General features: G+C 47.6%; 1 protein-coding gene across 3 annotated transcripts in view; it reads right to left on the bottom strand.

Moving 5' to 3' along the window:
• Positions 1-24,391, bottom strand: part of SNX1 (sorting nexin 1) — a 41,283-nt gene extending 16,892 nt beyond the window's left edge. Inside the window, exons 1-5 of one of the 3 annotated variants that reach the window (XM_038418663.2) lie at positions 23,812-24,391; positions 4,983-5,085; positions 3,647-3,783; positions 1,889-1,955; positions 672-715 (exon numbers count right to left, since the gene is read on the bottom strand). In XM_038418663.2, coding sequence (XP_038274591.1) covers positions 672-715; positions 1,889-1,955; positions 3,647-3,783; positions 4,983-5,085; positions 23,812-23,931 — 471 coding nt within the window. In that variant the 5' untranslated portion in view covers positions 23,932-24,391. Of the gene's footprint in view, positions 1-671; positions 716-1,888; positions 1,956-3,646; positions 3,784-4,982; positions 5,086-7,032; positions 7,052-23,811 lie in introns of those variants that run through there. The other 2 variants (XM_038418666.2, XM_043494459.1) reach the window with 2 other exon arrangements.
• Positions 24,392-26,752: the final 2,361 nt, after the last annotated feature.

The following is a 26,752-nucleotide window of genomic DNA, read 5'->3' as shown; positions in this document are numbered from 1 at the left end:
TGCGTGTTTAAGATCACCACAGATTTCACTGTTAAGCCAAGCTGGTTGCCTGCCATATTTACTATTCTTTCTACACATGGAGATGGTAGAGGTTGCTGGCAGGGCTGGGAGGACTGGAGAAGAGAAAAGAGGGGTTTTAAACATGCCTAGCTCGGGAGAGAATATTTAGATGGAGTTTGTGTACAGAACTCATTCCCAACGGGCTCTTGGAACTGCCTTCTTGCCAATTAACAGTAAAGCCCCCTTATTCTGCATGGAGCTGGTGTCTGACAGTCTTACGACAGGAGAGATGTCACTGGAGAGATACATTGTGCAGCTTTATAGAGGAGAACAAACAGTAGCTAGACTGATCCTCCATTGTGCAAAAAGGGAATAAGGAGTCAGCCCTAGAGAACTTGCAAAAACTGACCCAGTTAGGATTTAGGTCTTCAGTACATCATTGTTTTGCCAGGCTACTAAGGGGTTACAGAAGGAGCTACAGCAGTTTGGGGACAACATGCAAAGCAGAAGTCTGACCTATGAAGGAGATTGCTGAACACTTCACATTTTGTAGGGAAATAGCCCAAGATTCTACCTTAACTGCCTTACACTTATCTCAGCAATTGCAGAGTGAAGAAAGGGTTTGTAAAATCCCAGTGGGGGAAAGGGGCTTCTTCCCTTATTAGATGTACCTGTGTTGAGACTTTGTAGGCTACGTATGCATTCATGCCATCCCCTACAGAAAAGTCAAGAAAGCAAAATTAGTTCTCCAGACAGACAGTTTACAATTTCCTACTGATGCTTGGTATATATGCGCTAGTCCCTTTCTGAAGGAGGGGATGGAACATTCCAACCTGCTACATTTAGAACTTCTGGACAGCTCGTGGGCTCGGTTAGCCCATTGACAGTATGTGCCCAAAGGCATGCTGCAGCTCACATTATAGGAGCTGCTGGATTCCTGCCAGTTAACAGATCTGGCTGCTTGATGCTGCAGAGCCCTCTTTGTATTTCCCAAAGAAGAGAGCTGGACACACTGACAATTAATCATTTGTTGCACTGCCAGCATTTGGGCTAGTTCCACACATCTGTTTAAGCGTGAACAATTCAGTGGCTGTATGGAACAGGAGGCAACCTATTTAAAAGGAAGCTATTTGCTAGCCTACCCCTTAGCTACATGTGATCTGCCTTTTCAGAGACTCCATCATAGCCAGAGTATTAAACCAAAGCAGACACTTCACTTTCTTCTAGTGAAACTAAGGGGCGATCTACAGTGTTCTCCAGCTGCAGCGAAACTCTTCCACACCCTTCCTTCTTAAAGAAATTGCTTTAGAGATGCCTTTGACTGGTGAATGGGTCAAGATCTGTGTCCAGACTCCTGACCTAGCCAGTTTAGTGGATACCTGAGCTACTGATTCCACCAAAACCAACCACCAATGCAGGAGGCCACTGTGCTGTCCAAGATCAGGGTGCTGTCAGCCTCGATGCTGGTTCTCAACCATTCTTTAGGTGCAACATGGGTCCTACAGACTGCCATCACTGTCTTTGGTGTTTTAGTCCTTATATGCCCTGAACTACCACTCTCTCTAATTGAGAGCTCCTATCTGAGTAGCCATCCATTGATAGGCAGGCAGGCATCCTCTTTACAATAAAGCTAGAAGCTATCAGCTTCAGCCATTGAGTACAATGCATTTACTAAAAGCTCAAGTTGGTAGGTACAGAGGAGTCTCCAGAACCAGCCACCAGCAAGAAAGCAAACCAAAGAGATTGACATTTTGGGAATGGATAGGAGCAGGACTTGGTGGTGTATTCAAGAGGGAAAAGAGTAGACTGGCTGCATTACATCCTGCTAAGCTCCACTTCTAGACTCCATCTTACCTCCATGCACACTATATATTGTGCATAGACTCACCGATTTTTTCTGGGTCACTTACTCCCACAGTCAGCTCAAACTGGTCCTCCTGTTCCTCTTCCTCCAGCTGTTTAGGAAGAGGAGAGTATATATAGCAAGTCGATACAATCCCAGATCAAGGTTTCAGCATGCCTCAAACCATGCCAAATCATTACATATTCAGACATGCTTATCTGGTGTTTAGATTACAAGTTCCTCAGGGCAGGGCTGAGCTGCTGTCTCACAGCACAGACAGGAGCTTAGTGCTGGACCTGCTGACTTCCCAGAAACGCAAAGCCACATCAAATGCACTTTACTACAGTTCATCCCACTCTTCTGATCCACTCAAATCGTGCCCAGCATGAGATCCAGGAACCAAAGGCAGTTTTGACACCATTTATTCCTCTGACCTTGTGGGAAAGTGTGAGAGTAGCCTCAAGGCTGTATTACATTGCACCTGGCTGTATAGGGACCCCAAGAACCTGTATGGCAGTCTGGGATAACTAGATTGGAGTGGCACTTCCATCCTCTGTCCCAGCCTGTGTGGTAGGGGATATGGTGGAACAGAGCCAACTACACCAGGTCTGCCACCTGTGGATTGTCCCATAAGAATCTTAAACCCCCATAACCCCTTTAGGTCACAGGAGCAGCACACAAGTGGCTGGATGGCGCAAGGCTGCAAAACTAGTCCTCAGTACACTTCAGTCTAAAGTGTGACTAGAGGCAACTGATTGGTTCAGTGAGCAGCATCTCCAGCTATACTGCACCACTTTAGGTAAAGAGGATAACACTGAAGTGGCACTTGAGATTCAGAGACTCCTTCTCCAGGCTAAAGGACTCTCCCACTAGAGACCCTGCTACTGCACCCATCATCCTGCCAGAGAGAGATCAGTCCACGGTTGTGCAGGTGTGTGTGTGGGGAGAAATAGGAGGTGTTAAACAAAGCAACACCTCTGGAGGAAAATGGGTCCTCTGTCCAAATTCAAGTCTCTTCCACACAGCACTACAGAAGTAGTTCATTTGGCCTTTATTTATAACTATACTCTCGCTGCTGAGACAGGATCAGAGAGCCCAGCCTGAATACTATTGACATGAGTATATACTATCTGCCCTGGAAATATGCATGGAGGTCTGTTACTTTAAAGCCACCTCTAAGCATTGTATAACCGTTTTGGCAAATAAAGTCATGCTTTGTTTTGAGAAGTGGTTTCTGTCTGCAAATATATGCAGACACAGGCTTGCAAAGAGGAACTCAGGCAGGTCCTATCCCAGCTGAATCAATCACAGTTGGTACCAGGGGCTGTAACCCAAATTGCAGAATTGCATCCCAGAAGAGGTAAAGGCCTGAGGCCTGACACCTATGGAGGTGCCCCACAAAGGGATGGTAGTGAAATCTGACACCATTATAAGCAACTTTGTATTGAGCCAGTATTGCAGCATTAGAAGTGGTCATCTGACAGCAGCACTGCATGTCCACAATGAGCAACAACTTGGTCACTCACTTGGGCTGACCTTTGTCCCTGAAGTGGCTTCCACATTCCACCCTGGTGGAAGCTTTTAGCAGTGCCCTGCTCTCAGCCAGCAGGCATTGCCATCTCCCAGGGAGAGGATAATTAAGTTCAAGGGAATCTGAGCCCCCTTGAAGTTAACCAGCTTTCGGGGAGTGCCCCTGACATTTTACCTTCGATCATGTGCAGACCACTACCTTCCGACTCCAGTCCCAGACTGGCAGAAGTGAATTGGACAGAAGGCAACCAGCATGGAAGTTGTAATTCTCACCTCCTCGTAGCTCTTTGGCTGGTGTTTGAAAGAGGAACTTGCTGCTACTTCTAGAGGAGGGGCAGGGCTGGACACTTTGGCCGGTTCCTTCTTCTGGTTGTTTTGTGTACTGTCCAGAGATAGCTCCACCGTGGCATCTGCAAAGGCAGAAGGGTCACCACCAAGGGAGAGTCTGTAGCTTTTCTAATCTGAGTCACCCTGATTCCAGAAAAACTAGTAGAGCTCTTGTTCCCGGCAGTATTATACTCCCCAGCCTCAGAACTTTACACATGTAGGTATTTGACAGGGTTTGCCTTGGAGGAGGTTTCCCCGAATGCCTATATGCCCAGGGCTTGGCTTCGGCTTCCAGTAGTGCTATCACCTTATGGAGTTTTTAATCCCCCTCACACTGTTTAGAGAGAGTGTGACCAAGCCATCGGCCCAGTGATTGGCTCTTTTCTCCTCATACTGGCCAGGGCACCAGTTCTTACCTTATGGTAGGCCATACTCCCCTCTGCTTGGCTGTACCTAGAGGGGAACAGCAAGGGCAGCTGGAATGGTAGAATAGATTCCTGAATGGCACTTGCTCCTGGCACCCTCCCTGGTGGGAGTTTATTCCCTGTTACTTGTAGAGCAATAGTTCCGAGATCCCCATCAGGATGCTCTCCATGGAGACTGCTTTGGTGCACTCTTCTGTCAAGTCTGGAGCCCTTATGCTGGCCAACGGAGGGTGGAAGTGCTTCATGCAATCTTTCTAGCCTTCTGGCTGCTGCAAGGAGCTGAGGACCTCTGTCACTTTTGGCTTCTCCTCCCCAGCAAGTAGCTCTTGTGCCATCAGGACTGCTTGGGAAGTCTACAAGTAGCTGTTCTGTCCATGCCACTGACAGTCACAGGATTCTGAACAGCAACAGTTTAAACTGACCCATGTGTTACTTTCACTCCATAGCTGGTTGGGAACCCTAAGCTCCAGATGCTACCTGCTCTGCCTGCACACTCCAGAAGGACACTGCTGCAGATCACAGTGCTTACATTCTTTAGAGTTTGGTGTTTAGGCTTCTCCAGGCAGTTGCCACAGGCAAGTAGTTTTCCCACTGCAATTTAGAGCTGCCCCTTACCCAGCTTTCCCAGAGAGGCCAGGAGAGCTTGTTAGTGCTTCCATGCATCTGCTTATGTTCCTTTGAAAATGGAAGGGGCAGGTGCCACCCTTACCACAGATCCCCTCCTCCACTGGGTATTTAAACGCAAGCAATGACAAACTTCCTGCAGCTTTTAGCTCTTATCTAGTGGTTGCAGTCACCTCTCACCCTACTTGGAAAAAGCTTGAGTTATGCTTTGGACACAGTGCAGGGAAGCTTACCTGCAAATAGGTCCTGATCATCCTGTTCCACACGAACTCCATTTTCTTTAGAGCTGCTGTTCACTGGGAGAGGAGACTCCCTCTTGGGTGACTGGGGCTTGCTCTGAAAGCAGAGTGGCAGTCAGTATGGACATCACTTATACCCACCAATAAGAGGAGTGTTCCAGTTCCCAGCCAAACGTCCCCCTCCCATACCCCAACCAGGGCTGGCCTTACAGGTGGGTGACTGACCTGGGTGCCATGGTCAAGAGATAAGGAATGGGATGGGCCTTGAGTGCAATGCTACAGAAAGGAGCTCAGTGCAATGGAGGTGGAGAGCCAAGGGAGGCAGTAGGGACTGGAGCTCCAAAATATAAGTTCGCCCAGGATACCGTTTTCCCTAAGAATGGCCCCAACCACACCATTCAGCCCAGAAGATGGGGTTTGATTTCACACAGCTGTCACTTCTGCTCCTCCCACATGGTCATGCTTGGTCACCTTACTGCCAATTGGATTTGGAAATGGGATGGCAGAAGCGCATTAAAGCCTGCAAGGAATAACTCAAAGTAATGGAGGGAAAGGATCTGTGTAAGGAACAGCATGGGCAATCAATACAGCCAAGCTTAGCAACTCCAGGTACTTCCTGCACCTCTACCTTATGACCATTCGATTTAGAAGTTGTGTCACTGGATTTTGTTCTAGCTCTGTTAGGAAGAGTTGCAGAGGGAAATTAAATTTGTTCAGAGTCTCTGCACTCCTGTCACAAGTGAGTTCTTAGACCCTATCTGCACTATAGGTGGAACAGCAGCAGTATTGGGTGTTGAAAATAGTTGCTGCAAGTAAGATTCTTTTATGTTTTCCTGACCAGCAAGGACACTAGTGGGTCATTTCCTGAAGTACAGGAGAGGCCAGTTGTGAAGCAAACAGGATTATGTTTTCAGATCAGTGGGTTTCTATCCATTAAGCCAACCACAAACTGCTACACAAAAGAGAAAACGGGTCATTTTGTGGATCCATTTGCATGTCCTGCTCACTGGGTATGGGTTGGAGCCAGATCTGTACCAAGGAGCCAGTAATCTGTTCTATATAAGGTTGCAGCATGTCTTCTTCTAAAACAATTCTACAAAGGCAGAGAAGGCTGCACTGTCTAGAATTTCTGTCCTGAGTGCTTAGAGATTTCACTTCAAAGCCATGTGATGCACAGTGCCAGCTTTTGAAGCTGACACTAAGCCCTAACACAAGGCACAAACACATCACTATGGATAATGTTCCTTTTGAAGCCCAGGGAGCTCATTCTTTCTGAAAGTTGCCCCCCTCCAACCTCCACTTCGCAGTGTCAGTTAGTACTGAACTGTCAACAGGGCCAATCCAACCCTGTGACTCTCAAGAATGAGTTTGCAGGGCTGTTAGATCCACAGCACACAGAATACTGCCATTTGAGCAGGCTACTCAACAGGCAAGAGACAGTGGACTTGGCGAGACAGTGGTCTAAGGCAAGATGAAAGTCTGCCCAGGGAAACCAGTATGCCAAGTAGTTACATGTTAAAAGTAGTCCTATACTTCCACCACAATGAAGTCTGTAAAAAGAAAAGGAGTACTTGTGGCACCTTAGAGACTAACAAATTTAAGTCTTTAGTCTCTAGAGACTTCACAAGGGAGGAAATAAAAATGCACCTGATAATTAGTTTTAGATCCTGGCTGGGTCAGAGGCAATTACAATGACTGGTGGTCCCAGTTACAGAGATGAAGCCAGACACTGAGGTGTAGCTTGGCCTAACAAGAAGACCCTTGAGCCTCTGGATACTGGTTTTCTGGACAGTTATGCCCATATAGCATTTATACACTCTTCCTTTGCTGTTACTGAACATTTACATGAAGGTACGGCAATATTGTCTTCAGAGCCTGCTCTTCTAACATGAGGCATAGTTATGGCACTGTGTATAGTGCATTTCTGCTGGCAACTGCCTGTATACCTGCAGCACAACATGGTTTTGCAGTAGAGACCATGCTATCCAAAGACAGATGACTGAAAGTGGAAATAACCAACATCAGTAGTGTCTAGCCACCTTAACATGAGGTTTTATCAACAGATCAAGGATCTTGAAACTGGAGTGGAGAGTTTCAGCCCAACCAAAGATGGAGTGGCAATCAGCACTTTAGCTCCCTGCTCCACTCTGCCACCTGCTAGAAAGAAGACATTCTACAGCAATAGAATACACTGTGCCCTTGCTGAGATCTGTCTCAGGGCTGGATAAGGTAATCCAGACCCTTAGCTATACCATGACATGGGCTCCCTGCTGTGAGGCCAGCCCTGTGCCATGGGCCCACTCCCACTCTGAGTATAGGTGGGGGAAGGAGGCCCTCCTGCTCTTCCAAAAAGGAAAGGAAAGCAGCATGGGCTCCCCTTCAAGAGCAGCAGGGGTCCCCTCTCACCTCAAGATGCACAGGTGGCATCAAGGGGAAAGGTTTTCCAAGTCTTTTCTCATTTTTATTGCTCTCCTCTGGACTCTCTCCAATTTGTCCATCTCTTTCCTGAAGCATGGTACCCAGAAGTGGACACAGTACCCCAGCTGAGGCCTCGCCAGTGGTAAGGAGAGAGGGAACGTACCTCCCGTGTCTGACACTTAACAAGTGGTGCAGCTGCACGAACAGCTACCACCACATTGCTGGCTCATTCAATTTGTGACCCACTAAAACCCACAGAAGGTTTATGCAGGGTCCTCTATTAGAGTGTGCATTGGTGGGGTTTCCCAAAGCACTGGGGCTTGGAATTAACACCTCACTGAGATGCATGGGGCAGCTCATCCCCTCAGAGCTATTGTTTTGGGCTGTCTGAAGACTAGCCATCACTAATGCATTGTTCACATTTGAGCTTTGCTTTACAAACATGAGGCCTAGAAATTTACATGAAAGCTGAAATGCACATGTACAGCACTCGTGTGACTTGAGACAGGAGAGCCCTAGGCATTGGCCTATAGCGCTTCAGCCCCAGCCCTGCTCTCTTCATGGATGCTGTGGTGATTGACTTCTGTTGAAGCAGGTGCAATTCAGATCTTGTTTTTCTGCAGTTAATCTCATCATTAAACTAGGGAAGAAGGGGCACAGATAGATGACATAGGCAGGATTGTAGCAAGAGACTGGTTTCTTGTGTTCTGCAGTCACCTCTTACTTAAGAATAGTAAATATGGCAGGCGACCAGCTTGGCTTAATGGTGAAATCCTAGCGGATCTTAAACATAAAAAAGAAGCTTACAAGAAGTGGAAGGTTGGACATATGACCAGGGAAGAGTATAAAAATATTGCTCGGGCATGTAGGAAAGATATCAGGAGGGCCAAATCGCACCTGGAGCTGCAGCTAGCAAGAGATGTCAAGAGTAACAAGAAGGGTTTCTTCAGGTATGTTGGCAACAAGAAGAAAGCCAAGGAAAGTGTGGGCCCCTTACTGAATGAGGGAGGCAAGCTAGTGACAGAGGATGTGGAAAAAGCTAATGTACTCAATGCTTTTTTTGCCTCTGTTTTCACTAACAAGGTCAGCTCCCAGACTGCTGTGCTGGGCATCACAAAATGGGGAAGAGATGGCCAGCCCTCTGTAGAGATAGAGGTGGTTAGGGACTATTTAGAAAAGCTGGACGTGCACAAGTCCATGGGGCCGGACGAATTGCATCCGAGAGTGCTGAGGGAATTGGCGGCTGTGATTGCAGAGCCCTTGGCCATTATCTTTGAAAACTCGTGGCGAACGGGGGAAGTCCCGGATGACTGGAAAAAGGCTAATGTAGTGCCCATCTTTAAAAAAGGGAAGAAGGAGGATCCTGGGAACTACAGGCCGGTCAGCCTCACCTCAGTCCCTGGAAAAATCATGGAGCAGGTCCTCAAAGAATCAATCCTGAAGCACTTAGAGGAGAGGAAAGTGATCAGGAACAGTCAGCATGGATTCACCAAGGGAAGGTCATGCCTGACTAATCTAATCGCCTTTTATGATGAGATTACTGGTTCTGTGGATGAAGGGAAAGCAGTGGATGTATTGTTTCTTGACTTTAGCAAAGCTTTTGACACGGTCTCCCACAGCATTCTTGTCAGCAAGTTAAGGAAGTATGGGCTGGATGAATGCACTATAAGGTGGGTAGAAAGCTGGCTAGATTGTCGGGCTCAACGGGTAGTGATCAATGGCTCCATGTCTAGTTGGCAGCCGGTGTCAAGTGGAGTGCCCCAGGGGTCGGTCCTGGGGCCCGTTTTGTTCAATATCTTCATAAATGATCTGGAGGATGGTGTGGATTGCACTCTCAGCAAATTTGCGGATGATACTAAACTGGGAGGAGTGGTAGATACGCTGGAGGGGAGGGATAGGATACAGAAGGACCTAGACAAATTGGAAGATTGGGCCAAAAGAAATCTAATGAGGTTCAATAAGGATAAGTGCAGGGTCCTGCACTTAGGATGGAAGAATCCAATGCACCGCTACAGACTAGGGACCGAATGGCTCGGCAGCAGTTCTGCGGAAAAGGACCTAGGGGTGACAGTGGACGAGAAGCTGGATATGAGTCAGCAGTGTGCCCTTGTTGCCAAGAAGGCCAATGGCATTTTGGGATGTATAAGTAGGGGCATAGCGAGCAGATCGAGGGACGTGATCGTTCCCCTCTATTCGACACTGGTGAGGCCTCATCTGGAGTACTGTGTCCAGTTTTGGGCCCCACACTACAAGAAGGATGTGGATAAATTGGAAAGAGTACAGCGAAGGGCAACAAAAATGATTAGGGATCTAGAGCACATGACTTATGAGGAGAGGCTGAGGGAGCTGGGATTGTTTAGTCTGCAGAAGAGAAGAATGAGGGGGGATTTGATAGCTGCTTTCAACTACCTGAAAGGGGGTTTCAAAGAGGATGGCTCTAGACTGTTCTCAATGGTAGCAGATGACAGAACGAGGAGTAATGGTCTCAAGTTGCAATGGGGGAGGTTTAGATTGGATATTAGGAAAAACTTTTTCACTAAGAGGGTGGTGAAACACTGGAATGCGTTACCTAGGGAGGTGGTAGAATCTCCTTCCTTAGAGGTTTTTAAGGTCAGGCTTGACAAAGCCCTGGCTAGGATGATTTAACTGGGACTTGGTCCTGCTTTGAGCAGGGGGTTGGACTAGATGACCTTCTGGGGTCCCTTCCAACCCTGATATTCTATGATTCTATGATACTTAAACGAAGGGGAAGCGCTAACTTCCCAAATGTCTCAGCATCACAGTGAGATTTTTTTTTTAAAGTAATCAGGTTCCAACTCATATCTGTTAAAGATGGCAAGTTATTTGGTTTATATCTAGTTTGTTATCAAAGAGTACTATTGATTTTACTATCTTCAACTCCTATTCCTCTGTAGTGTCCATGTGTACACTATAGTGACCAAGCTGTATTTTTGGTAACTTCAATAGGTTTCACTATTCTCCCATCACAGCACATGATGGCCCACCTATGCTCACTCACCTGAGATGCTGAATTTAACACATGCTCAGCAGTAGCATGCTCCCCTTGGGAAGATAAGAGTTTGTGCTGTTTGTAAGTATGGCAAGTCAGACTCTACCCAGACCCTTGATGTGAGTGCAACCTTGCAATGAAGTCTTTGTTTAGCACCTCACATGAAGATTTGTTTTATTTGCTGGAACAAGGAAGAGTAATGGGGCATGGCAGAGAGCTTAGCTCAGAACAAACAGAAACAAGGCAGGCAGTCCTCTCCTGGTGTATTTCACTATGGACTTCAGCATAACAGCTGAGTTTCAGCTCTGGTTCTGCTTATAATGCTTGGTCCAAAGAAAACCACTCAGTTCCGACTCACTGCCAACCGAGTCATTGCTATTAAAATTCCAGCAGCCAGTTTAAGAGTCCAAATGCATATGTCCTAGCTGAATGCATGTTGCTTCATGTAGAACAGTTAAGCCACCCCAGTTTCACAAAAAAAAACAAACAAACAAACCATTGCTGTTTTAGTAGCCAGAACTGCTCCAACTGAAGTCAATGGGAGTCAGCCTGTGTAAGTACTAGCAGTGATCAGAACCAGATTTTACAGCACACTGTAGTCCAGCAACGCAAGCCTGCAGTGATATAGCAGGGTTCTTAGACCTCTGCTGAGCAAAGTGTGCCTTAGTACTTTTAGCTAGGAGCTAGACAACAGGAGCAGAAAAGACTGGAGACTTGCAATGGAGTTCAGGTGAAGGAGGTGGCCACAGGATCCTTGGGGGGGTAAACTTGTCAGTTTGTTGTGTGCTTGCTCGATTAAAGATTATAATGAGATCTGGTGTGGGGTCTGTGTGCTGAGCCAAGCAGCCTGCCTGGTTAGGCTGAGAGCTCACTAAGGAGGCTCTTGCCTGCTACTTTTCGATCCCTAGCCCCTTTAGGATCCCTTGACAAGGGGGTGGGGCTAACTTGGGGGAAGAGGCATTTAGGAAGCTAGCTCCTAAGCTACCAGGAGCAGAAAAACCAGGGAGAGCCAGATATACTTACAAACATTCTAAACAACCCAAAAACCCAAACACCTGCAAGAGTGAAAAGAAGGCAGGCAAAATATCAGCAGAGTGGGGATTCTCCACTTTATTGCACTGAATGCAGCATGTATGATTATCTGCCTTGTGGGCAGGTGGCGTATATGCACAGCTCATGGAACTCAGATGGAGCACAGGCTCTTGAGAGCTGAGTAGCTGAACTGGAGGAGCTGGGGAGACAGAAGTACACAGATAGATTTCTAGGGACACAGCATGGTCCCATTCCCCACTCTGACAGCCTCTGTGCTGTGGAGGAGGAAAGTCTTGAGGAAATCAAGCTGCAGCAAAGGGAGACAATCCCATAGTTCCAGACATTATCATGCACTCAGGGTATTCACTTGAGTGATGACTACTATAGCCCAGTCAGGTTACTCATTCACTGGCCCAATAATTTAAACAGTAAGAGGAACAACTTCAACAACATTTAATTTAATTAGGCCAGAAAAGTGAGAATGACATGCCCTAACCTCAGGGCTATTATCCCTGTTCAAATCCATTCTGATCAAGCAGAGAGTGGACTTGAACTGGTGGTTTCCCACAACCCAGGTGAGTACTCTAGCCACTGGGTGAGAAGTTGTCAGAAAGGTCTTCCTCCTGTCTCCCCTTCTCCCCCCAGCTGTTTTGTGCTGAGGTCAGCAGCCTCTGAATGCACCTCAGTCTGGTGTAGGGCCTGACTGGTACAAGTCATTAGAGGAGATTTTGGAACAAATTGATAAACAGTAACAAGTCACCCAGACAAGATGGCATTCACCCAGGAGTTCTGAAGAAACTCAAATGCGAAATTGGAGAACTACTAACTCTAGTTTCAGAGTAGCCGCTGTGTTAGTCTGTATTCACAAAAAGAAAAGGAGTACTTGTGACACCTGAGAGACTAACAGATTTATTTGTTTATTTATTAAGTTTTCGTGAGCTACAACTCACTTCATCGGATGCATTCAGTGGAAAATACTCTAGTTTGTAACTTATTTAAATCAGCTTCTGTACCAAATGATTGGAGGATGGCTAATGTGACACCCATTTTTAAAAAAGGGTTCCACAAGTGATCCTGGCAAATGTAGGCTGGTAAGCCTGACTTCAGTATGGGGCAAACTGACTAAAATTATAGTAAAGTACAAAATCAGACATGGACAATGTTCCCTCTCATTTTACATATGAAGGCAAAAAATCAATTTTGTTATGTGCACCAATATAGAGGTGATCTGTGGTGGGATGGGGCCAAGGGGTTCAGAATGTGAGAGGGGGCTCATGTCAGGGGCAGAAGGCTCTAGGGTGGGGCTGGGGATGAAGTGTTTAGGGTGCAGGCTGCTCCAAGGCTGTGGTGGGGAGAGGACTCCCCCCCAGCCCTCTCCCTGGCTGCAGCAGCTCTGGGGCAAGGGGAGAGCCGCCTCCCTGTCTCTCCATGACTGCTGCAGCTCTGGGGCTGGGGCCAGGGGAGAGGCACTTTTCTCTGCTGCAGCCCTGAGCACCTGTGTGGGCCTTGATAGGCTGCTGCATGTCCATGCTGCTTAGAGGGAACTTAACACATAGATTAACATAACTTGGGGGGGGGGGGGGGGGGAAGGAGAGAAAGTCAACATGGTTTTTATAAAGGGAAATCATGCCTCACCCATCTACTATAATTCTTTGAGGGGCTCAACAAGCATGTGGACAAGGGGATCCAGTGGATATAGCAGGGGCGGGAAAAATTTTTGGCCTTAGGGCTGCACTGGGTTTTGAAATTGTATGGAGGGCCAGTAAGGGGAGGCTGTGCTTCCCCAAATAGCCAGGCATGGCCTGGCCCCTGCTTCTCACACCCTGATGGCCCCCACTAGGACTCCTGCCCCATCCAACCCCCCATTCCCAGATGGCCCCCCAGGGACCCCTGCCCCATCCACCCCCCTGCTCTTGGGCCCCTGATCACCCCCAGACCCCCCACCCCTAACTGCCTGCCCCCCATCCAACTCCCCCCTCCTTCCTGACTGCCCCCCTGGGACCCCTACCCCATCCAACCACCCCTTCTCCCTGACTGCCCCCAGACCCCTTGCCTCTAACTACCCTACCCCCATTCAACCCCTCCTCTCCTTCCTTACTGCCCCCCTGGGACTCCTGCCTCCATTCCACCCCTTTTCCCTGCCCTCTGACCACCCCAGCCCCTATCCACACCCCCTGTCCACCCCCCGAACTCCTCTGCCCTCTATCCAACTCCCCCCCGCCCCCATGCTGCCTGGAGCACCGGTGGCTGGCAGTGCAGCTGCACCAGGACAGGCAGCCACACTGCACAGAGCACCGGGTCAGGCCAGGCTCTGCAGCCCTGTTGCTCAAAGTGTTGTGCTGCACAGCAGTGTGACTGGGGGGGAGGGGGGGTCAGCCTCCCAGGCCAGGACCTCAGGGGCTGGGCAGGATGGTCATGTGGGCTGTAGTTTGTCCATGGGCCCTAGTTTGCCCACCTCTAGGCTATAGTGTACTTATCTTTTCAGAAAGCCTTTAATAAGGTCCCTCCACCAAAGGCTCTTAAGCAAAGTAAGTTGTCATGGGATAAGAGGGAAGATGCTCTCACAGATCAGTAACTGGTTAAAAAGGTAAGAAACAAAGGGGTAGGAATAAATAGTCAGTTTTCAGACTGTTTTCCAATGTGCATTACTTTGCATTTATCAATCTCAACTAGACATATAAGAAGACGGGGTCTAAATTAGCTATTACCACTCAAGAAAGATCTTGGAGTCATTGTGGATAGTTCTCTGAAAACATCCACTCAATGTGCAGCAGCCGTCAAGTGACTAGAATGTTGGGAATCATTAAGAAAGGGACAGATAATGTATTGCCTCTATATAAATCCATGGTGTCAAATATAAAGGGAAGGGTAAACACCTTTAAAATCCCTCCTGGCCAGAGGAAAAACCCTTTCACCTGTAAAGGGTTAAGAAGCTAGGATGACTTTGCTGGCACCTGACCAAAATGACCAATGAGGAGACAAGATACTTTCAAAGCTAGAGAGGGGGAGAAACAAAGGCTCTCCATCTGTGTGATGCTTTTGCTGGGAACAGAAAAGGAATGGAGTCTTAGAACTTAGTAAATAATCTAGCTAGGTGTGCGTTAGATTCTGTTTTGTTTAAATGGCTGATAAAATAAGCTGTGCTGAATGGAATGTATATTCCTGTTTATCTTTTTGCAACTTAAGGTTTTGCCTAGAGGGATTCTCTATGTTTTGAATCTGATTACCCTGTAAGGTATTTACCATCCTGATTTTACAGAGGTGATTCTTTTAGTTTTTCTTCAATTAAAATTCTTTTTAAGAACCCGATTGCTTTTTCATTGTTCTTAAGATCCAAGGGTTTTGGGTCTGTGTTCCCTTATGCAAATTGGTGAGGATTTTATCAAACCTTCCCCAGGAAAGGGGGTGTGGGGTTTGGGGAGGATTGGGGGTGGGGGAAGACATTTCCAAGTGGGCTGTTTCCTGGTTATACATTTGTTAGACGCTTGGTGGTGACAGCAATAAAGTCCAAGGGCAAAAAGGTAAAATAGTTTGTACCTTGGGGAAGTTTTAACCCAAGCTGGTAAAAATAAGCTTAAGGGGTTTTTCATGCAGGTCCCCACATCTGTACCCTACAGTTCAGAGTGGGGAAGGAACTTTGACGCATGGTATGCCCACACCTTGAATAGTGAGTGCAGATGTAGTCACCCCATCAAAAATATATATATAGGAACTGGAAAAGGTTCCGAAACAGGTAACAAAAGTGATTAGGGGTACAGAATGGCTTCCCTATGAGAAGAGTAATAAGACTTGGACTTTTCAGCTTGGAAAAAAGATTACTACGGTGGGATATGATAGAGGTCTATAAAATCATGACTGGTGTGGAGAAAGTAAATAAGGAAGTGTTATTTACTCCTTTGCATAACACAAGAACCAGGGATCACTAAATTAAGTTAATAGGCAGCAGGTTTAAAAAAAAAACAAAAACGGTAGTATTTCCCCCCCACACACACACACAAAATGCACAGTCAACCTGTGAAACTCCTTGCCAGAGGATGTTGTAAAGGTTACAACAGGGTTCAAAAAAGAACTAGATAAATTCATGGAGGATAGGTTTCAGAGTAGCAGCCGTGTTAGTCTGTATTCACAAAAAGAAAAGGAGTACTTGTGGCACCTTAGAGACTAACAAATTTATTAGAGCATAAGCTTTCGTGAGCTGTAGCTCACAAAAGCTTATGCTCTAATAAATTTGTTAGTCTCTAAGGTGCCACAAGTACTCCTTTTCTTCATGGAGGATAGGTCCATCAATGGCTGTTTGCCAGAAGCTGGGAATGGGTGACAGGGGATGGATCACTTTATTATCTGTTCATTCCCTCTGGGGCAGTTGGCATTTACCACTGTCAGAAGACAGGATACTGGGCTAGATGGACCTTTGGTCTGATTCAGTATGGCTGTTCTTATGTACATATGAATTAGATGCTCCTCTACTTAACTTCCTCAGCTTATGAATTGCTCTGGTGCTTAGGTGGGAGATAAATATCTGGACAGCTAGAGTGAGGCAACAGTGCACATGCTCAGTGGCAGAAATACAGGCTCTTAGGGAACTTCTACTGCATCCCCCACCCCAATATAGGAATCATGTGATTTTAGGCAGCCGCCAAGTAATAATTGTGGATTGCAGTGGCAGCTAAGAACGGGACTTAGGTGCCTAGTTTCATCTGTGGATCTAGGCCTAAGCAACTGCCAAATCTCTGTTATGTAGGCTGCAAATACATTAAGGGGACATATCTAGATTACAGGTCAGATGCTAAAGTTCACCTAGGCAGGCATGCCATTCTCACTGTAGCATTAGCAGTCACAAGCTTATACAGATCTATACTAGTGGCCTTCATGTTAGCCAGAATTATTCTTCCCCTTCTGGAAGGAAAAGACTATTATACAACTATGGGCAAAAAACACAGTAGGGAGATGGTCTTTTGTTCTATCCACACAGGTAAGAATTTCAGTTCTGCAAAAAGTGCCTGCCTGCAACCAGCATAAAGGTACCAACAATGTTAATTTGCCTCACATATATGCCTAGAGCAGGGGGACAGGAATTATAGTTCAGTCAAGCATTTAACATTAACTGCTATAATTGGGGCCTCCAAATTTGCATAGGTCTGACAGTTCAACAGTGGGAAATAGGAACATCTTATAAACTTATCACCTACAACAGTAAGTGTTGGTGGGAAGAGATAGAAAGGGAGAGACTGGGTTAATCCAAACAGGCCTATTAATGTAACAGTCCTTCAGTTAAGGGCATGCACAGTAAACAAGAGAAATATGGGACTGAAAGTCAATGGACCAAAACTGGTACTTTGGAAGTTAGGTCTAATTGATTAACAAAATAAGTTAAGAAATAGCCCATCCACCACCCCCTTTGGGGGGGCCCTTAAAGAGACTTTGTGGGGAAAAAAGTGATCCTCCACCGCACCTACTGCTAAGGGATTTTCATCCTAACACCCAGACATTGAAATACCAGTGGGTATGCCTGATTGCTGCCACTGCACCAGCAAAGACCTCAGCCTGATCCATGCAAGATCATGCTCCATCTTCCCTGACCTCATGTGTCCCTTTCTATCTCCTGCTATCTTCCTCCTGTCCCTTGGCTTTTCACGTGATCCTGTGACTAATTACCCAGCACCAGCATAATGAGATGTTATAGCCCACCCAGCTCTGACCAGCCTGAGAAGGACCCATGAAGGGAAGGGACCTGACCAAGAAGCCAGATAGCATCCCTGAAAGAGAAGTGAGCCAGGTCGAGAGCAACAGCTGCTGTGGCCACTCTCCATAACTGACTAGTCACCCTGCATCCTAAAATGTATCAACTGCACTCCACCCCCTCACCACCACCACCACCACCACCACCTTTTGTCATCCTCTCTTCTATCCTGTCTGTTTTGTTAAAAGCAGGAAAACAACTCATTCTTGACTCAAATGACTAGAACAAATCCTTTCTTCCCTCATCAAAAAGGGATGACCGACTATAAGAGATCATATCCTCTGAAAAAGGGACTTTATGTACGCCAAACTCGTCATTGAAAAAAATCAATTTTAGTGCTTTATGTTGATTCTTTTCCTTGTGTATACCCCAATCACAGTACCACTTCCTGCAGCTCCCATTGGCTGGGAATGGCAAACTACGGCCACTGGGAGCTGAGGGGCTTCATGCCTGCAAACGCTCCAGGTAAACAAAACAACAATCTATTAGATATTCAATTCAATGATTTCATAGAGTTTAAAATCAAATTTTGGTGTAGACCCATTTATAAGACGACCAACTCTTTGGTGCGTCACTTATTTACCAAAAATATTCGGCTTATGAACGAGTATATATGGTACATATTTATGACCTGATACCTACTAGACCGAGGCGGATATGAAAATTTAAGCAAGCCACAAGCAAGAGGGAAGGGCAAGACCCTAGTGACAATCCTAGCTCCTTCTGGCTCTTGTCTGTCTTGTCGATTCAGTAGGCTGCTGGGAAGAAAAAAAAAAAAGCTACCAACAGCAGTAGAAACTCCTGGTCTGCAGACAGCTCAGAAGTCATCAATGCATTAGTCATGATCACAAGCGAAGCACTCTTCAATTTCTTAAGTCTGTCATTGGACTGTGTTCCCTAGGATTGGCTAGCTTGGCTTCTGTACTCTTCCCTCCCACAACTCACCAGGGTAAGTCTTCTACTGTCATTAGCAAGTGGCTTTTTTCAAGTCCTGCTTTGTGATCCTCCCCAAGCGCTGCTTGTTGACATGTACATCTAAGCCAGGAGGACAAAGACCTATAATGGCTAGAATACTAGGAAGTATTAGCCTTGTGAAACTGCTGCAGGATATCAGTGCAAGAGAGTTTAGTAAGATCCAAGAGGATCATCCATTTGTCTAAACGGGGATCTCACCTGCAGTTAGACTAGACAGGAAAGCCATGGGGTTTGTCTGTCCATATATACTTTGAGGTACAAGGTGGTATTCAGGGGAGGCCAGGAAGGAAGTTCCCACCACCAAAATATTGCATTTATGTAAATTTTGGAGGCTGGCTGAGCTCTCCTCCAAAGCATCTGGCAAGGGCTGCTGTTGATAAAGGATACCCAACTATATGGATCATTGCTCTGTTCTGGCAATTCCAGTGTGGCTGTACATTCTGTTAACAGTCTCTTTATTATGGAACTCCAGCTTATGTGCCTACACAGCAAGTCTAAGTTAATCACTGCTGGAACTCCCACAACTTAAAAGGCAGGGGCAGGAGCAACAGATACAGATCTAGTCAGTTGGAGAGCATGAGTTAAACAAAAACCAAGGACTTTCCTCTACCTGTCTAGGGATTCAGACACACAAGGTGGAGAAGGGGTCAAGGAAAGGCAGCGTCCAGCCAGGATTATTAACATGTTTATCCAGATTACCAAATCGCTGATTAATTGCTGAATGGCCACGCCATTTCTGGGCCTTCATCTCTCCATGTCATTGCATCAATTAAACAAGGGTTCTCTTTTAGCTCCTAGCAGTTTCTACTCATTTATGACCTGAAGGGCTTAAAGTGCACATCTGTTTAGCAGCAAAGAGGTGCAGACAGCAGTTTCATACCACAGCTTTTAGTTAAAAAAAGAATGATACCAATGAACTGCACGGCAGACAGAGCTGTAGCACCACTATCTAGTGTTTGGGGAAGCATCTCTACATTGAGTCCTCACTACTGTTTGTTTGCCCAGTATTATCTGCAAAGACTGCTGCCCCGAGCACACAACTCCAGTTTGTTTCCATTAGCTAAAGTATAGCTGCATGTGGACAGGACAGCCATCTTTCAGGCAAGAGAAGAAACTTAAGACACTGCTTGAATCTTCAGAGCTTTGCTCAATATGGCAGTGGGCCAGAGAGTTTTGCTCCAGATACTCCCTTCCAGCCATCATGATGCCTAGTAGAGGAAGAGCTAGAACTCCAAACACAAGGGGAGAATGAGATCTACAAATGAATTAGGATTTAGGACATTCATTTTGCTGCAATCTGGGAGTTACCATTCTAAAGTTTCCTTAATGCAGAGCTGGATTTTTTTTTAAAAAGCAAAAGACATCCAGGCTCTGCTACAATAGTTCTGCTTTCTAAAAGCGTTCAGCTCTTGCCAACACTTGTTCAGCTTCTGCCTGCATTACCAACACTAGAAACAGTGCATACTGGTTGCTACTAGCTTTTGATACCAAGCTGATTAGACATGTTCTACACGTGCTAGAAGCAGCCATGCCAGCAACCCACCATTCGATTTGAAATAGGTTCTTATATCACTCTTGCCACCACAGTACCAAGAACCTTCCAGAAGTATACCAAGGGCTAGTCTACACTAGAAGCACTATGTGCCACTGTAGTGCATCAGGTGAAAACACACTATGCAGACAGGCGAGAGAGCTCTTCTGTTGGCATAATAAATCCACCTCCATGAGAGGCGGTAGCTATGTCAGTGGGAGAACCTCTCCCACCAACAGTGTTGTCCACACTGGTGCTTAGGTCAGTGTAACTTACATCACTCATGGGGTGGCTTATTCACACCCTGAGTGACAAAGTTATAAAGTAGTAAGTGGTAGGGTTGACCTAGTCTCAGTGACATGACTCACTGTTACATGTTCATCATTCTCTCATCCTCTCCCCAGGCTGAGGCTCAACACTGCTAATGCTGACCAGTGTTAGCAACAGGAAATGTAGCAGGATAGACAAGGCCCAAACGGGAAGACTAAAAGTATGACACTTAAAATACCACAGCAGTACTGTGATAGCACTTCAGCATAGATGCTTTCTATAGCGACAGGAGGGGCTCTCCTGTTGCTGTAGTTAATCCACCTCCGAGAGGTGGTAGCTGGGCTAACAGAAGAATTATTTCACCTAGCACTGTCTCTACCGAGGCTTAGAGTGGCATAGCTGTGGGTCTCAGGGGTGTCACACCCCTGAGATAGGTAGCTATGCCCCAAAAGTGTTCAGTGTAGACCAGCCCTACAGCTGCTCACAAGAAACAAGAGATCTAAGTGCAAGGTCTTTGGGAAGCTCCTCCTGACCCCTCTCATGGCTCCATCTTTCACATCAGCCTTCAGCTAACTGGCATCAAATCTGATGTACCTACCCCCCCAGCTGTTGAAGGAAAAATGCAGCCGTTTCTCTTCTTCTCCAGAGCCACCTTACTGCTGTGGTGGAGAGGATTTGCTATTCTACCCCTAAAGAGTATCCTAGTACCTGCCTCTGCTGCTCAGAACTTCTGCCTCAAGTAGTAGCACAAGAACATTTGTACTGGGACCCACAGATTACCCCATTAGCTCAGAAGGAGACCACTTTTGTTGATTTCAAGCTGCCGCTTAGCAAAGCTATGAGCAGCAGAGGCGTGGCACTGAAGCTGGTCTACTAGTAATCTCAGGTCACATTTGGAATCCTCCTCACAGCCATAAAGCTGGCATCTCCAGGTTTTGAGAGATCCTGTTTCTGCAGAAGTTGACAGATCAGCACCAATACACACTAGGAAAAGCTTCCCACTCACCACTGGGTTACTTCAGCTATGTCCTCACCAAGCTGTTTTCTTATGCCTGCAACCTACAGATTCTACTCTGTCCCAGACCAGTTTCTATTTTAAACCCTTCCTGTGTAATTCATAGGTTTGTGTAACTGCAATCTTTCCCCAAAGCAACCACCACTATCCCTGAATTTCAGGTGTTCATTTTCAAAATTACAGCATCAGTGATGCTTTGCTACAAAGAGTTATTACACAGATAGTGAAGAGATTCCCAAAGTAAAAAAGCTAACCTGTGAAATCTTATGTCCTTTTTCAAACAGTTTCTTCCAGAGGACTTGTGTACATTTACTCCCTAAGGACTTATTACTCTTGCACGCAAAGCTGGATTTTGAGAGCTATGTTGTCTGTAACAAGATATGGTTTGCAATAGTCACCAATTAGTGTTATATTCAATGAAGAGGTCACAATGTCAAGCCTTCTGTTACATGTTAAACTCTTAGACAGGGATATAGTTTTTATATTTGTTTTTCCTAGTCAAAGAGTACTTAACTAGAGGATTTTAGAAGCTGGTCTTGTGCCCTTTGCTTCTTTGAGGGGGAAAAAGGCAAGCTTGAAGGTTTTCCTTAGGAAAAATCAACTTTGGGATTCCCTGTTCCTGTTGGAAAACTTGCTGGGGTTCTTCATGAAATATGTTGTTAGCTCACACCTGCTCCCAGCCCCCGACCACTGGTCTAGGCAGGCTGTGCTGCCAAGAGCAGAGGTGGCCAGGTGTGGAAGGGCATTCATGAGCAGGAGGAAGAAACACGAGAATCTTTGCTTTCTCCCAGCAGTTATCTAGAGGGCACTGCACATGCAGGGAATCATAGGAGAAGGTTGTAGGGAAAACCATTAATTCTTACCAGCTTTTTCCCCTGTATGCCCGATAAGAGTTTGGTGTCAAGTTTTAAGTTAGTATATTTAAACCTTGCTTGTGTAAATGTAATATGGGGTGGGCAAACTTTTCGGCCCAAGTGCCACATCAGGGTTGCAAAATTGTATGGAGGGCCAGGTAGGGAAGGCTGGGCCTCCCCAAACAGCCTGGCCCCCGCCCCCTCCCACTTTCCACGCCCCCCCCACAGAACTTCAAACCCATCCAACCCCCCCTGCTCCTTGACCCCTGACCACTCCCTCCTGGGACCTCCCAACCCTAGCCACCCTCCCCCAGGACTCCCATGCCTATCCAACCCCCCCATTCCCTGTCTGCCCCAACCCCTTTTCACACCCCCCAGGACCTCCTGCCCCTTATCCAACCTCTCGGCCCTCTTATAATGCCGCTCAGAGCGGCATGTCTGGCAGTCGCACTGCCTGGCCGGAGCCAGCCACACCGCTCAGAGCACTGCCCATGTGGCTGCAGGGGAGGGGCCTCCCTGGCTGGGAGCTCAAGGGCCAGGCAGAATAGGCCCACGGGCCATAGTTTGCCCATCTCTGATCTAATACCTTAGATATTAAGCCACTAGAGCATTTCCAGAAGATATAATGGTGGTACATACAAGAACAGTAAATAAAATGGAAACTGGCCTCAGGGAGCCAAAGTAGTATCCACTCTGTCAGCTCTCATCATAATGGATATTAGTCTGATGACTATCCACAAGTGTAATATGTCTCCCTCGATCACTTTTCACACAGCCTGAGAATGATGCGCTGATGTGAATGTCCAGCTAATGTTCATAAATGACAGGTCATTTTTAAAGGCAGCCCACTTTACAACAGAGTGGCACATAGTGCTTGAGTGAACAATCTTCCCTAGGAAATTCCCTCTGCCACCCTCTCCCCACAGAGTTGTGTTGAAAAGAGTTCACTGCTGGTACAAGCACAACAAAACTCTCACCATATCACAAAGCCTGATGAAACATGCCAGCAAAATGCATTTCCTTAGTGTAACCATACCCAGATTGGAAAACTAAACCCATCTATTGTTAGCTACACCAAGTCATGTGGTTTTGCCAAAAATTCTTAAGCAGCTAGTTACAAAATGACTCCCCTGGAGTTCCCCCCTGTGTCCTAGGGATGCTTAGATTTCTCTGACTACATGTATTAAGAATTAGGGTTATTTGTTATGTAGGGTATTATAACCAAAAAAGTCAAAATTTCTCCTAGCCCATAACTAGAGCTCCTATGGTAATCCATTTGTATTAAATGATTTCTAAGCAGCTGATCCAATGTAGATGAAGATCAAGACAGGCAACTCAGCAAAGTGACTTGTTTGTAACATTTTAGTTTTTATCTACCTACAGATATTCTAGTGGAGGCCAACATTATAAGCAACCACTGGATTTGCATTTTCAGATCTCTTAAAGGGGTGTGAAGATTGGGTTGCAAAAAGGCCAATTATTAGCCCTACTTTACAAATAAAGGGGCACAGAGAGGCTAAGTGATGTGCCCAGCAGCACACATCAAGTCAGTGGCAGAGCCGTGAATCAGTTGTACTCTAGCAATTAGGTAGCGTCCCTCCCTGCCTGCTCCTGCCTTACTCCCCACTTCGGCAAAGGGATGGGAGAGGACGTCACGGGAGACCCTGCCACCCGAAAGCCCAGCCCCGCCATCAAGGGCTGGTCAAGAGTTACAGGCACTTCCCAGCCAGGAGCTCCTGCCCCCGCCCCAGCTCGCCAGAGGAGAGACCGACCCGGCTTCCGCCAGCGGCGCTGAGAACCGGGGCCCAGCGGCGTCCCGAGCGCCTCCCTTGGAGCTCAGGCCCTCACAGCAGAGCTCGGCAGCGGCGCCCACAGACGGGAGCTCGCTGCTTTCCAGCGCCCAGCGGCCCCCGGCCGGCGCGACACGGGGCCAGCAGCGCAGCAACACTCGGGAGCCACGGGGCCCGGGCGGACTCACGGCGCCGGTGAAGATGTCCTCGCCCTCGGTGTCGCTGTCCGCGTCCCCTTCGGCCCCGGGAAAGGGCGGGGGCAGTCGCTCCGCCGAGGGGCTGGGGCTGCAGGCGCCACCCGACGCCATGTCCCTGCGCTTCTGAGGCTGCTTCCGCCTCCCAGAGGCCCACTGGGGCGGAAACGCCAACGAGAGGTTTATGAGGAGAGAGCGGCGCCGTGAGCGGGGGCGGAGCCGGGCCCTGAGGGGAAGGGGGAGGAGCCATGCCCAGGGGCGGGCGGGGCGAAGGGGAGTCAGGGAACGCCCTTGAGGGGGGAGGAGCCAAACACAGGGCGGGCCCGCCAGAAAACACAGAGAGTCGGGAGAGGGCGCGGGGCTGGCTGCCGTGGGTGGAGCCAGAATAGGGGCGGGGCTCTGCCGTCTCCAGGTGCTCTCGATGGTCTTGTTCGGAGGTAGTCGCGTGCCACGCTCGTGCTCTCCGCAAGCCGTTCAGCGCGGTGGGCTCGGCGTCATGGCGCTCGGCCCGCGGTCCCTCAGAGAAGGGAGGGGGTGGTGCCAAATAGCCCCGCCTGATTGGCTGCCCTTTCCCCCCCCCCCAGCAAGGACAGCCAATCAGAGCTGCTGACTGCGGCAGGAGGGGCTCTGCCACTCAGCTCGGGGAAAGGCAGGAGGGCAGAGGGTGCAGAAAGAGCCGCTCCGCCCCCGCGGGAAGGTGTGTTACCCCAGCCTGCTGGCTCCCTCCTGCCCCCGCACCCTGCGAGCCCGGGCCCGGCCCGAGGGGGGTAGGGTTGTGGTGTGTGTCTGTGTCACTGCAAGCCTGAGAGCACTGGCGTTGCCCTGGGGTCAGAGCAAAGGCGGCTGCCTTGCAATGGCACCTGCATTTCCTTACACAGCTTGGGGGGGGGGGCAGTCTTTTCCACGTTCTTCTGTAGGTTCGGGCAGGGCACCAAACCGCACGGCTCCACTGGCAACATGACAGCAGCCCATGGTGCACACTGGCAGGGCTGCTGGGTACCACCGGTCCAGGTTCTCAGCTTCTCCTTGGCCCCCTTTTCACCTGCACTGCCCTGGCGGCAGTATGGGGGGTGCCCCATCCATTCCTAAGCACCCCCTAGCTCCAGGCAGAGCCAGTTAAACTCTATCCTACTCGCTCTGGGGCACCCTCCAGGCAGCGGAGCAGCCAGTACTGCTTTCTCTTTCCTGCCCTGGAATATGGCAACTGCACTGTGCGGGAGTGTCTGGGCAACTGTACTTGGGAGGCAGCACCCTCTAGCTCCTCCTGTAAGAATGGGGCTCAGGCAAACACCTGCTGCAGGTGTGGCTCTGGAAGCAGGTCTTCTATTCTCCAAACAGACATTACCAGTGCATGATGGTCACTCTCAAGACCCTCAGGTTGGCCACCCCTTTAAGGCACCGGTTATGTCTACCTCTGTATAGTGCTTGGCCCAAGCGGCCTCAATCTCTGTCGGTGCTATCATCTTGTAAATATTAAACTACTTACAAAAAACCTATTAAAATAATGTTATTTAGGTTGCAAAGTCAAGCTTTTGAGAGTTAGGAATGGCCAGTTGCCCCTGCAACCTAATCCACCTGTGTGTGTATGCACTATGACGCAAGTCTTTAATTACACGATCACAGATTACTGTTTCCACAGGACCCTGCCTCACTCGCTGCACAGGAGGGACACATAGGGGAGCTGAATTCAGATTGCACGGGCAACTGTAAATCTGCCCTTTTTATTTTTCAAGTGTTTGACTTTGCACCCTAATGAATGTTTATTGGATGTAGGTTTTTTTGTAGGTAACTACCTAGATATTTTTGAAGGAAAAATATAGTAACTATAACCACCACCCCCCCATCATCAGCAGTGTTTGAACACTGACCTCCAGCACTGAATTATAGCCCTTGAGCTACAGGACTAACTATATGATCTAGCAGCAGAAGATTGCTACCCTAGGGAGAGACGTGTGAGAGCTACTGGGCCAATTGCTGGGTTTGAAGGGGGTTGGGGAGCAGCTGGTCTGTCTTACTCCTCTCTTATCCTGGGAGCTGGGGGAAGTCCTGTCACATGTGATGCTCTGGGGGTGGTGGGGGTGGAGGGGGAGGGCACATGCCATCTTGAGGTAGGTGGTAGGGCTGGGCAATCAAGGTGCTCACCCAGGGTGCTAACATCTGGGAGTCATCACCACATTGGTCCAATGTGTGGCCAGCTTTTGGTTGTATTTGTTCAGCCACTTAGTAGGGAGGGACACTGAAAACATTTTCCACCATGGACAGCAAAACAATTAGGGTGATCGTGGTGGAAAAAGCTAACAGTTACAGCTTTTCTGATAGCTTCAAGATATTGGCCCAGTTCTTTAGAATGTTAATTAGTTGTTATTTTGGGAGGATACCAAATTTTTCCTGGGACACCCAAGCTGCTGCAGAGAAATGATGATTTTGAAAAATTTAATATTTCAGCAAAAGCTGAATGGAATTTCGTGGGACAAAGGCACTTGTCTAGTCCACTGGTTCCCAAACTTCAACAACCCATGAACCCCTTTCACTAAAATGTCAAGTCTTGTGAACCCCATCCTAAAAATGAATATTTCCAGGGATTTTCTCCCATACCTCAGCATAAATTATAAAAGCAGTGATCTTGGAAATATAAAATGTGTTTTTATGACACACTTATTACACACTATTAATTATTATTTATCATTACAGTATTTTTATTACATTATGAAAACGGTAACATGCTGCCAAGATCTCACTTTTGTAGCTTGTATCAGTTTTGATTAAGCCTGTTATAAGACAAGGCTCATATCAGAGGTGCCAGTAGAAAAAAGGGGTGCGGGGGCATTGCTGGAAAAGTGGGGGGGCCCACGGGGGCCACTGGAAAAAAAAAAAGAGGGACCCACAGAGGGTGGTCGTGCCAAAACGAGGGCAGCACGTGACCCTTGTCGTCATC

This window comes from Dermochelys coriacea, chromosome 10 (genome assembly GCF_009764565.3).
Source record: "Dermochelys coriacea isolate rDerCor1 chromosome 10, rDerCor1.pri.v4, whole genome shotgun sequence".
Taxonomy (NCBI): Eukaryota; Metazoa; Chordata; order Testudines; family Dermochelyidae; genus Dermochelys; species Dermochelys coriacea.
The sequence above is the reverse complement of the archived record's forward strand: the minus strand, read 5'-3'. Positions and strand labels throughout refer to the sequence as shown.